Genomic DNA, 12,077 nt, shown 5'->3' with positions numbered 1-12,077 from the left:
GCCTCTAGCACCTTAGGAGTGCAGCTATTTCACAATAACTACACAAAAGGTATATTATTTTAGTTAAAAGAAGGAAAATTTGAGTACAGAGAGAGAAGGGGGAAAAAGGAAGGTCAGAAAAGCTATGCAGCTCAGAGCCATTTACAGTGACCAGATGTCCTGATTTTATAGGGACAGTCCCAATTTTTGGGTCTTTTTCTTAAATAGGTTTCTATTATGTCCCACTCCCTTTCCCGGTTTTTCACATTTGCTGTCTGGGCACCCTAGAGCCATTTGTTGTTCTGGCTGTAACTGCATACGTTGGGACTTTAGTTACACAAATTGTTCTCTTGATCCTAAAACATTTTACAACTACAGCTTTCCAATTTATATACTAAATTAGTGTTTAAGGTTAGCTACTTACCAGTTTCTCCAGCTGTCTTGTTCTTCCCATGAGGTTTATATAGAACATATGAACAGCCTTTTACATGGAAATGATCATTAATCTGTCTAAACCACCTGAAAACAATAAGACTCGTTTTAAAGATTTTGGTATTTTAACAAACACTGAAGCAAAATAATTCTTAATATTTATACTTTTTTTTGGCCACCTTTTCCTCCTTTAGTGATTTAGAATATAAACTCATTGGGGCAAGGACAATCTTCTAATGAGTTTATGCAGTACTTTGCACAACGATGGCCTGGTCTCAATTAGGGTTGCTAGGTGCTATAGTAGTACAAGTAGTAAATAATTCATCACAAGGAGCTGGAAGGGCCAGAAGTCTGGTAATGGATCCATAGCTTTTTCACCTTTATCTTACCAGTTCAAATCCCACACAGATCTATAATGAACAAAGTTCTTATTCTCAGGTACAGCTAATTAGAGGTCTCACTCCAATCCCTAAATAGGTCTGCACATAAAACTATCATGGCATTTGATATATTTAGTAATATCTTATAAGAGGCAAAGGACTGAAAGGATATGGAGAACTGACATGGAGACAGATGTACTTCTAAAAAGAAAGGTGAACTATGGATTTAAAAAAAAGGGGGGAAAAGAGCTTTCCCCCCATGTTAGCATTTGGGTACCCTATGTCACCCTTCCAGTGCAGGCTCACAGCACAGGCAGTGGTAATGCAATGAAAACATAACTTCAGTCTCTAGTCACTAGAGCAATCAGTGTAGAAGCATATAAAAATAGTAGGAAGCAAAAACAGCTCAGGAAAAAAAGCTATTAAAAACAGACTTTGGGCTCTATTGTCAGAACCCTTAAGGTTTGTTTAATTGTTCATGATGCTTTCAGAAAGCTCAAATAAAACACAGTGAGTTAGTCAGAGTATAGTATTGCTGTTTTAAGAGTGACAATCTAATTATTTTTAGTATTAGAAAATTATTCTATACATTAGCATTTCAGTTGCTTCAAGAAAACAAATTGTACCTCATTAAAGTTGTATTTCCTGTAAAGGGACCAAACCTAATTTCCTCAAATGGGGGTTGAAAGCCCAAAATATGCAAGGCTTCTTCTTGAGTAATAGGTGGTAGGCTGAAAATGAAATTGATAATCATAATTAACTATAATTAATAGAGTATTTTGATAGCCATTTTAGGTTCCTTGAAATGGAATAGAAATGACGTACTTTCCAGCCCCCAGTGTGCTATATAAGTAATTCCAGCAAGATACTAGAGAGGAAATTCCACAGGAAGTCTTATATTGTGGTCGGCTAATACAGTACCTGAGAAGAAAGAAAAATTTTCTTTATTTAGATATATGCATCTTGCTGCACTTTCATTTGTGACAATTTACCCAAAAGTCAAATAGCGTTTTAAAAAAAACAAAGTATTTTGTCTCAACTTCCTTTTAAAATAAGTCACTGGTAAGTCTCAACCTGCATATATGAATTTAAAAAATCTGAAGTAAATATGCCAATTTCTCTTTCATGGGACTTCACCCAGGAAAAGTAAATAAAGTGGAAATCTGGCATATTTCACAAGCACAAATCTCTCACACATTCATTTTCTTAACATTTCTAAAATTAGGTGGTGATGTGGATCCCACTCCATCAAGATCTGTGCTGAGACCACCAACTTAATTCACAAGGGCCTACTAACCATAGAAATAATTTGGGTGCAGAACTGAAATAGGTCATGTCTACATTCATGATCTTGTGGAAAAGATTACATGTATCCCAATAACAATACCTTAGCCAGCCAGCCTTTCAAGTCAATAGCTTTCTAATACTGCAATTCCTTACTAAATTGCAACTCTTTGGAACTTTACCAATGGAGATGAATTTAGGTCACAGATTCCCTATCCTAACCTTTATTTCCCATGCCACAGAAACCTTCTGACGGGTTAAAATTAGTTTAGTTGCTTCAATGCAGTTCTTAGTGAACATTCTGTAGTATATTCTCAGTTCTGTCTGACTGAGAGATTTTGCTTAAGTAGCCCCAACCACAAAAGAAGGGCAGAAAGTCAGAATAAGCTACACTTGTATGTGAGTAAATTTACACATTGCCTGCTCATGCTAATGGGCTCTCACTTTTTATTAGTACCAAATTCACCCACAACTTTTTTGTTCTTTATTGAAAGTAGAAATTTCCAAATATGTAGGAAATGGTAAGATACTGTGTGCCATCATTTACAACAATAAGGATCGGCAGGGATGATGTCCCTAGCCTCTGTTTGCCAGAAAGTGGGAATGAGTGAAGGAATGGATCACTTGATTACCTGTTCTGTTCATTCCCTCTAGGGGACCTGGCACTGGCCACTGTCGGAAGACAGGATACTGGGCTAGATGGATCTTTGGTCTGACCCAGTATGGCCATTCTTATGTTCACAAGATCCAGATCCCCTTGTAGTATCAGGTCTAGTTCACTAACTCTATGTTTAACAGATCCCATATACTCTTCTATCCTACTATTTAAAAAAAACTATTACACATTAAAATTTAAAATAAGACAGCCAGCAACAACATTTACAAACAAGCTCTGCATACTGTGGTAATCTTAATTATGACTTTTAAATACTACCATCTCCTGAGGTCGAGCACTTTCCGCTGCTTTATTTCTTCAACAGTGGAATGTTGAGAACACTCCCTGTATTGTTTGCTTTTTTTGTCCAAAGATTTTTTCTTTGTTACTTGTTTCTTCATGTTTCCTGCAGGATAAATTTTAGAAGCAGTTAATGAATGCTTAATAGACAAGCTAAATATTTCCATTATAATGCCCTTACCAGAAGGCATTCAGTGTACTTCTAACAAAAAGACAATATGCTGCATGGATAGAGATGTACTGTGATTATTTCCATTGGAAGGAAAAGTTAGCTTGTGAACTAGGACTGCCAACAGCTTTGGGAAGAACCAGTAAACTGGCATATACCTTTTACACAATAGCTCATTTTACTGAAGAATATTTCTATTCTCTATAATCACCTACTGAATGGATTAAAAAGGAGGTCATACTGAATGGCCTCCACAAACATTGTGAGCCTCTCTCACCCAAGCCATCCCAGTAATTGGTGGCCTTCCATGACCTCTCCAGAGCCAGCTTGGTGCACTAGAGGGAGAGCAGACCACTGACAATAGCCTCACATTATACATATAATGTGATTAGATGGATATATCTGCTAATCTGCATAAGCAACGTCTTCAGTCAGAAAGCGTGGTTGTTAGTGCTGGAGACAGGCGTGCCTAGGGGCATGCAGAGGGGAAATATATCCCCAGGAACTTTCCCTTATTGCAAGTCACTGTACAGGAAGACGAATAAAAACAGTTGAGAGGGAATATTTTCAATCATGTTTTGCGACTACAGATTTCTGAACCACAGTGAAATATACTGTTATATATTTTAGCAGAATTAAAAAAATACTTGTAAAATACACATTATCCATACATCTTATCTTTCAAAAGAGCACTATATGAATACACGAAGACAAAGCCAATAGCATTTTATATCTTTAAAAAGTATTTAAGAGTTGCAAAGTCTGTTTTGCAATCGTTAAGCTAAATTAGACCTTGACTGGTCAGCCAACTCATAAGAAAAATCTAAAGCAATGGCTCTAGGCATACACAGTGATTATAGGCCAGATATAAAAATCAGTTGTGTGCATATGCAAGGTCAATAAACCATTAAAATCAGAAACAAGAGGAACACAAAACAGTGGAAAACACAGTTTCTTTAACATCATATACATACACAATTCAAAATATTTGAACAGTGTTTGGGAAATTTTTACTTTCTCCATGCATAATAAATTTAATTGTATAAAGATAACATTTGCTTTTGTCAGTATTCTCACAGCAGCCTTTGGGCAGTTTTTCAAGGTAGCTGGATCAAAGCTGAAAGTCACATGGCCAGCAATTTCTTCCCTTTTAAAAACAGACGTCAGTCCTTTCGGTCAGCTCTAAATAGTTTTATTTTTCCAACAGTGACAAAATGTAATATCAAGAGAACACAATAATAAAGTATTAATTTCTCCACCCCGCTTAGGTGGAAAACAGGTTGGCTTATATGAGCACATAAGATTTACAACACCTTGTATTATTTCTACACAGCTTGAAAATGTATGCCATATCAAACAATTACTGGGTTCTACAGGAAAGCAAAAGGTAGAGTAAGGAAGCAAGAGCCATGAGGTTGGGAACACGGCAGCCACTACTCCCCTGGCCTGACTCACTCCTATCCAAGCCCCCAAGACCAGCATCTGTGGGGCCAGCACAAAGACCATTTCTACAACACACAGATAGTGTTCATCTACGTAGTTCCAATGCACAATGTAAGAGGGGGAGGGTCTTGCACTGGCCCTCCATGTCACTCACACAGCCTTTTTCTGAATGCTGCAGTGCTGTAATGTCTTACCTGCTCTGTTTTTCAGATTTGGGGTCACTCCATTGAACTCTGATTTGTCAATTTCCCATGCCAGTGGAAGCTTTCCAAGACTACTAGATAAATTTTCCAAGTTAGTGTCTTCATTGTAGATTATCTCAGAAATTCCACTTTGAATGCCAATGAAGTTAGGTGTATTATTTCCAACATTTAAGGCAGCACTATCTGGTAGGCAGGCACTAACTGTAGTACTTGGACTTTTACGAACAGACGTTACTTGGTTTAAAAAAGCATAGTCTGAACAGATAGTATAAATTTTTTCTCGGGTGTGAGTCACAGGACATCCCCATGGATAATGCCCATCTCCAGTAGGACTCAGTGACGCAGCGGATGCATCTGAAGTGCAATACGGCTTTACATCATTATGAAGAGTAGCTTCTGGAGATTTTTTTTCAGGTCTGTTTTCTTTGTGTCCAGAACCATTCTCCCTTTCACCTTCTGCAATGTTAGGCATTGAATGATACTAAAAAGTTCTGTCTAGCTAAGAAGTGCTCAGCAATTTTTTTTTAAATAAAAATTCAACCTACATCATTGCCTGCAGATTTGCAAGCTACCGATGAGTTACCTGCAAGAAGGAAACACAACTGTTACCACAGCACACCTCAGCTGATAAACGAGCTATATACAAACTTTAAATAAAGGCTTTTATTTTAAAAATTGCAAACAATGAAAGTTGCAATATATTTCAGGGTATTTCAGAATACAGAATGCTCTACATTGCTGTCCAAACATTTGCTTTCTCTAAGTACTGCTAGGATGCTGCTATATAGAGAGCTTTCATTATTTGCAAAGTGCCAACAGCATACTCTGTGCTGACAGCATACTGAGTCAACCCTCAATAAGTCATTTTTTAAAAAACAATTTAGGATAAAAAAGTAAATAGTTTTTCCACAGAGAAAATTGGCATATGCATGAACACTGCAGTTTATTATTTCTACCACAAACATTTGTAACAGTAATCAAAGCATTTTCCAATCATTACTGAATTAAAGGGATATCAACTAAAAAAGACACACACTTCTCACTGAAAATCTTACCTAGTTTTGCTATCAGTTTTATTGTAACTAGAACAGAAACATTTCCTTTTCAGTTTGTGTATTTACCATCACTTGTGTACAATGAGTCACTGTCTTCCCTGTATAGTCACTCAGTTTTCCCTTTTGTTTGTGTGGGTCTTTCACATAGCAACAGGGGAAGAAAAGGTTTGGAGTTTCGTTTTGTGTGCATGTGCATGTTTGTTTTATACACACAAGAAAATGAGGCAAGTGTACTATTAAAAGCTACTTTTAATTAAAGTTTTAAAATCAAGGTGCTGGCATCCTTGAAATCATCCATACCACTGCAACATGGATAACAAATATGAAGAAACACACACAGAAGAGTTAATACGCATTGTTGTAGCTGCATCAGTCCCAGGATATTAGAGAGACAAGATGCATTTAGCATCTTCCACCTTGCATTTAGCTATGACGATCCACGTACCTTTCCCAGACCTGAAGAAGAGCTCTGGGTGGTGTTTGCTGTCCCACAGAAGTTGGTCCAATAAAAAAGATATTACCTGAGTCACCTTGTCTCACAGAAGAGGTAAGCGATTTGTCCAAGAACTAGAAACAAAACCTGGCAATGCTGACTTCTAGTATCTATACTTAGCCAATAAACCATAACCCCTCTTCAATACAATACTTTGTACTACGCATGGTAGACAACACTGAACAAGGCTGTAGCTATGGGAGTTTCAATTTGCAGTAGATATAGAGGTCCTGTCGACACTGGTAAAATGAACGTGTGTATTTGTTACCATTTCAGGTCCCAATCCTGCAAAGGACTCTGCATTGGTAGGTCCCTCTAATATCACCATAAATTACACTGAGACAAGGCACAGCCAAGTTGTTACAACCACACCCCAGTACACATCCACACACCATTTCCTAAGGTAGCTGGAGCTACAGTGGTTTGTACCTAGGATGGTATCAGGAACCACTGAGCAGAGTGACCCCTCCTTCACTAGAAGGCTCTAATGACCTTTTATTGGCCAGCACCATACGCATGGGAACATTGCACACACATTTGTATGCAACGGGCAGCAACAGCATTAGAACCCTCCATAGTGTCTGTCCCAGGCCCAAAGATAGCAGCGGATCTTCACATCATGAATGCCCCGCCCACACATGGGGCTGGATCAGGAGCTCATGCCATAGTCAGTAGGTTCCAGAGTTAATGTTCTGGTGGGAGGAGCCAGAGCAGCCCCAGCAGAGGGCAGGATTTCACCGCTCATTCCCCGGGCTGAGAGGAGCAAGCGGCTGCCGCAGCCCAGCCCTGCCCAAAGGGCAGTGGCCACCACAAGCTGCAACAGACCCACCCCACTCCACTTCTCCTCAGGACGTGGCACATGGGGAGGCCTCCCCGGCCTCTCGCCTTCCCCCCAGGATGTGGGCGCTGAAGGCCCCAGGTCATTACCTGCATGGTGTCTCCCATGTCTCTCGATCGGCAGCGGCTGGGATGTGATCACACAGGAAACAGAGTGGGGGGTGGGGGCTTCAAGCTCCAACTCACCCATACCCCCTTCCTACTCAGCATAGCTGCCTGGACGATACCAAACCTCACCAGAGGACGGGGTGACCGGGCAAAGGAGAGGGGAACTCAGACGGCAACGACCTCCCATAGCCCCTGGATTGTTCATGACAGTGAGCAGGGTGGAAATTGCATGAGGACTGAAACAGAGCATACATCTCTGCCCCTCTTCCCCTACCAATGGTATTGTCCAGCGCTCCCACAGCACCTCGGTGCGGGAAGAGAGGGATGGACAGTTGTTCAATGAGAGTGTGGCAGAGGTGTGGTGGGCAGAGCTTGTGAGGAGGACTGATGGGTGGGGGGACTTGTAGGGAGGACTGATGGGTGCCATGCTATAGAGTGGCTGGTGAAGGCTGCGCAAGGGCTGGGCCCGTGGTGGTGGGATCCTCCCACCCTACACCCAGGAGCTGTTACGGTGTTGTGGCTCCACCCAGGCCATGGGTGGCCCAATATGGGGGGTGGCCCCCCCATCCATGTGGAGTACAACATGCATGTAAGTCTCAGCTGCACCGATCTGGGTGGGGGTCAGGACAAACTCTGGGATGTTAGTGGGTGTGGGGGACCTTTTGGGGGGGGGGGAGACTGGCGGGCTGCTGGGATGGAGAACTGAGGCAGATTAAAGGAAGCACTCAAGGGATTGGGCAAGTCACAATGCCCTGGCTGTCACCATGGAGCAGGCAGCCCCTCCATGGTGAGAGGCTGGAAACCAGCACAGCTACACATGGACTCCTAGGGTCTCCCTGCAATTAGAAAATCCTCTATTGTAGTGTTATCGACACGCATGATTTTGTCCTGCATCTCATGGTAATTATTGTTTTCCTTAAAGCTCCAGCTTCTGGAGTCAAGTGAATATGTGATGAGTTCAGCCTTCATTCTTAAAGAAAAAGTACATTCTAGCCACAGGTGTCGACTTTGTCATTTCTCTGGGGGTGATCGACCCCTGCTCTGCCCCTCTGCCTCCACTCTACCCCTTTCCCCAAGGCCTTACGTCTTCCCTCCCTGGCTCTGTCTCTTCCCACCCTGTTTTGCCCCCTCCCTCAAGGGTGCCCCCTCCCCCCCACAGCGCCTCTTGCCCACTGCTGAACAGCTGATCATGGCAGGCAGGAGGCACTGGGAGGGGGAGGAGCTGATCAGCAAGGTCATTGGTGAGTGCTGAGCACCCACAGAGTCGGCGCCTATTATTCTAGCCCTTGTGGTGGTAGAGAAAGCTTCAAAATATGACCCCAGTGCACCTAACACCTAAAAAAGCAGACGACAAATAAAAAGAACACCAAATCTATTATTTTAAAATAATCTCATGGTTTTAAAGCCAATCTTGTGATTTTGGGTGACTCTTACTCATGATTTTTGAACCTTTGGGGTTAGCACTGCTATTGCTGACAGTGGCTGTCTGCCATGGGGTTCCCCTTGGCAGCTGATGAGAACAGATCGGCTGCTAGGGTTGATGTAATAAAGCTGTTTCCCTACGGTTACCCCAGCCCACGCTACATGGTGCTCTGTCCTAATACTAATGTTTTCTCCCACCAGCTTCACGACAGCTAACTTGTTTTCAAATTTAGCTGAAACAGTAACATCGAGAGACTCATATGGCAATCTTGAGTGGGGCCTCTAGCCACTACCATCACATAAATATTAAATATAAATACATTTATTTATGGTGATTTATCACAATGTATTCAAAAAGCTGCCCATCTGAGACTCTGGACGTTTTTGATATTTAAAAAGAAAACAAAGAAGAAGCTAAAAGCTATGAGATTCTAACATATAAAGTTTAATACTACAAATTATAAAATTGCATAATTAAGCTTTATAACCCTTAAACAGAGCAGTCCCTTGCCATAGAGGCACTTCAAACAGTGGAAAGGGGACTATGCTGCATAGAATGGGTCCTCAAACTAGAGGGTTTTTGAGGCCCTTGGTGATGGTGATAGGTACGCAAACTCACTGAGTTCTCAAGTGTCCAGTGGTCCAGTCAGGTTTGCAACTTGGAAAGGGGGGGTGATAGGAAAAGGAGAGCTCCAACACCAAAGCCAGAATTTTATGTGACTGCTTCCAAGGGTAATGTACATCTTAGAATGAAGAGCATCTTCCCAGGTTTCACTCTGGAAGACTTGTAGAACCATAGTTGGCCAGCAGCCTTGGAGGCAATTATGCAACAATTTTGCTTCCAAAGCATTTTTCTTTGAGCCAAATTACTATCATTAGGATAGCAATAGTACTGGCTTAGCCAAACAGACCTAAAAATAGATTAAATGATTTAAGTTTATTTTAGAAATTAGTTTGGCACTGACAGACTGTACCAGATTGTGCTCTGTAGATCCATGAACAGATAGCCCACATCTCCCACACAAGTGAGGCGAGAAGCTCAGTAACCTCTGTGGATCTCTGTCCAAGCAGTAAAAAGTAGGGGGGAATATTTTACTCTGTAGAGTCAGAGACAGTAAGGCCAGAAAGGACTACCAGATCATCTACTCTGACCTATATATCACATGCCACCAGCACCCACACACACTAAACCCAACAACTAAAATTAGACTAAAGTATTACAGCTCACAGGAGACTAGACTGTTATATGCCACAGGCACAAGAGACTGGGAGGGAATGAGGTGCATCCCTGCCCGAGGCCCCTGCAATAGCCGATAACAGGGAAATCGTTAAGTGAGGTATACCTAGGTCGGGGTTCTCAAACTTCATTACACCATGACCCCCTTCTGACAATAAAAATTACTACACAACCCCAGGAGGGGGGACCGAAGCCTGAGCCTGCCCCGAGCCCTGCTGCCCCACATGGGGGGAGCCAAAGCCCCACCGCCTGGGGGGAACAAAGCTGAAGCCCAGCCTGAGCCTCACCGCCCAGGGTTGAAGTCCTCGGGCTCTGGCTTCGGCCCAGGTGCCGGTAAGTCTAAGCCAGTCCTGGCGACCCCATTAAAACGGGGCCCTGACCCACAGTTTGAGAACCGCTGACCTAGGTAATCCTGTCAAGTGACCTGCACCCACACACCGCACAAAGCAGAAAAACCTCTAAGGCCTCTGTCAATGTGATCTGGGGGGGGGGGGGGGATTCCTTCCTGACCCTACACCCCCTGCCCCCCCAGAGCCCAGCCACGGGGCACCTTCTGGTCCAGACACCCACACACCCCTCCCGCCAGAGCCCAGCCCCAGTTACAGGGCAGCCCCCGGCCCAGACACCCGCGCCCCCTCCCGCCAGAGCCCAGCCCCACCCTCCCCAACTACAGGGCAGCCCCGGCCCAGTCCCCAGACACCAGCGCCCTCTCCCACAGAACCCAACCACGGGGCAGCCCTGCCCCAGAGCCCAGCTGCAGGGCAGCAGCCACCAGCGCCCCCAGCCACGGGGCAGCCCCGGCCCCACCCCCCAGCTTCTTTTCTGTCCCGCCAGGGCACGCAGCGTGGTGCGAACGCGCCCGCGCCCGCCCCCGCCCTGCCTCACCCTTCGCCCGAGCTGGCCGGGTCCCCCAGGCCCGCTCCTGTCCCCGGCAGAAGGAGGCTCAAAGAGCGAGCAGCCTCCAGCCCAGCCAGGCGGAGCGCGGCGCTCCCTGCGAGCTGGGCTCTGCAGAGTCCAGCGGCGCCTAGCGGCGGCCAGAAATTCTGTGGGGAAAACAGAGACTGCTGCAAAATCCCGCGTAACTGCCCCAGGAGCAGGGCGCTCAGCTAGACCCTGACCCATATGAGCAAGAACCACCCAGCCTAGCACCCGTGGGAGAGAATTCAGAGCCCTGGCCCTGTCTCTAGCTGTGGCCATTCCTGATGCTTCAGGGGAAGGAGATAACAGCTCTCCCAGCCCAAAAATCCCTCTTGACTCTTGCAAGTGGTTGGCTGAAACCCTGGTGTGTGAGTTTTTAAGAACATAGGACACAATTTAACTGTGTGGCCGTGATATTGGTCTTGAAATCCTTCTCAATATAACTTATTCTCTGTGTTTTTACACAAACCTATTCACAATAACATAAAAAAATCTATGAAATAAGGACCCCTTCTTGGAGATTTAATTTACTGTGTATTTTGTGTTTCAACACAAAAGTAATGATAAAATATAGTTAAAAGAACAAAAGTGTATATGTATTTCCAATAAAGGAACATTTCTTGATGGGGGTTATTGTAGATACTGTTATTGGGGATAGGAAAAACATACAAAGAATAAAGTGTCAATGCTTGGTGTTGTCAGGATAACTCTATTTTTCCTACCACCTTCAGCAATGTATACAGATTAATAGAGTTGCCGTCCTTCTGTCCAGGGCCAAGTAACCAGGGCTGGTTTCAGTAATACATCTAGGGTCCCTTTCTAAAATAAATAACGTGTGACCCAAGCCCATCTAAAACCTTCTCTCCCCCCACTCCTGCCCCATTTCACAAATTTAAATCCTAAATACCCTTGTTACCTTTCCATAATGATCAAACCCATAAAGTGAGGAACATGATAAGCCCCCTCACTCTTACATAACTCAGCTTATTGAAGACCCAGAGAGCGTACACTACAATCCTCAACTACCTGTAACCTCACCCATGAATTCAGATAGGCCTACTAGTATTTAAGCAGGCACTAGAATCCTGTCTGCTTCAATCTAACTCCTCCTATATCTTATAGCCACCCAGACTAGTACCACAGACCCAGCATCAACACTAGA

The 12,077-nt window shown here is 43.7% G+C and overlaps 1 protein-coding gene across 1 annotated transcript in view; it reads right to left on the bottom strand.

The window, feature by feature from the left end:
• The window catches only part of LOC120404794 (DNA repair protein complementing XP-G cells), a 74,896-nt gene extending 63,884 nt beyond the window's left edge, over positions 1-11,012 (bottom strand). Inside the window, exons 1-6 of the mRNA XM_039537818.1 lie at positions 10,883-11,012; positions 4,837-5,428; positions 3,010-3,136; positions 1,617-1,712; positions 1,418-1,522; positions 404-498 (exon numbers count right to left, since the gene is read on the bottom strand). Coding sequence (XP_039393752.1) covers positions 404-498; positions 1,418-1,522; positions 1,617-1,712; positions 3,010-3,136; positions 4,837-5,317 — 904 coding nt within the window. The 5' untranslated portion in view covers positions 5,318-5,428; positions 10,883-11,012. The remainder of the gene's footprint in view (positions 1-403; positions 499-1,417; positions 1,523-1,616; positions 1,713-3,009; positions 3,137-4,836; positions 5,429-10,882) is intronic.
• Between the last annotated feature and the right edge of the window lie 1,065 nt (positions 11,013-12,077).

This window comes from Mauremys reevesii, linkage group 1 (genome assembly GCF_016161935.1).
Source record: "Mauremys reevesii isolate NIE-2019 linkage group 1, ASM1616193v1, whole genome shotgun sequence".
Classification (NCBI taxonomy): domain Eukaryota; kingdom Metazoa; phylum Chordata; order Testudines; family Geoemydidae; genus Mauremys; species Mauremys reevesii.
This window is presented reverse-complemented; position numbering and strand designations above follow the sequence as displayed.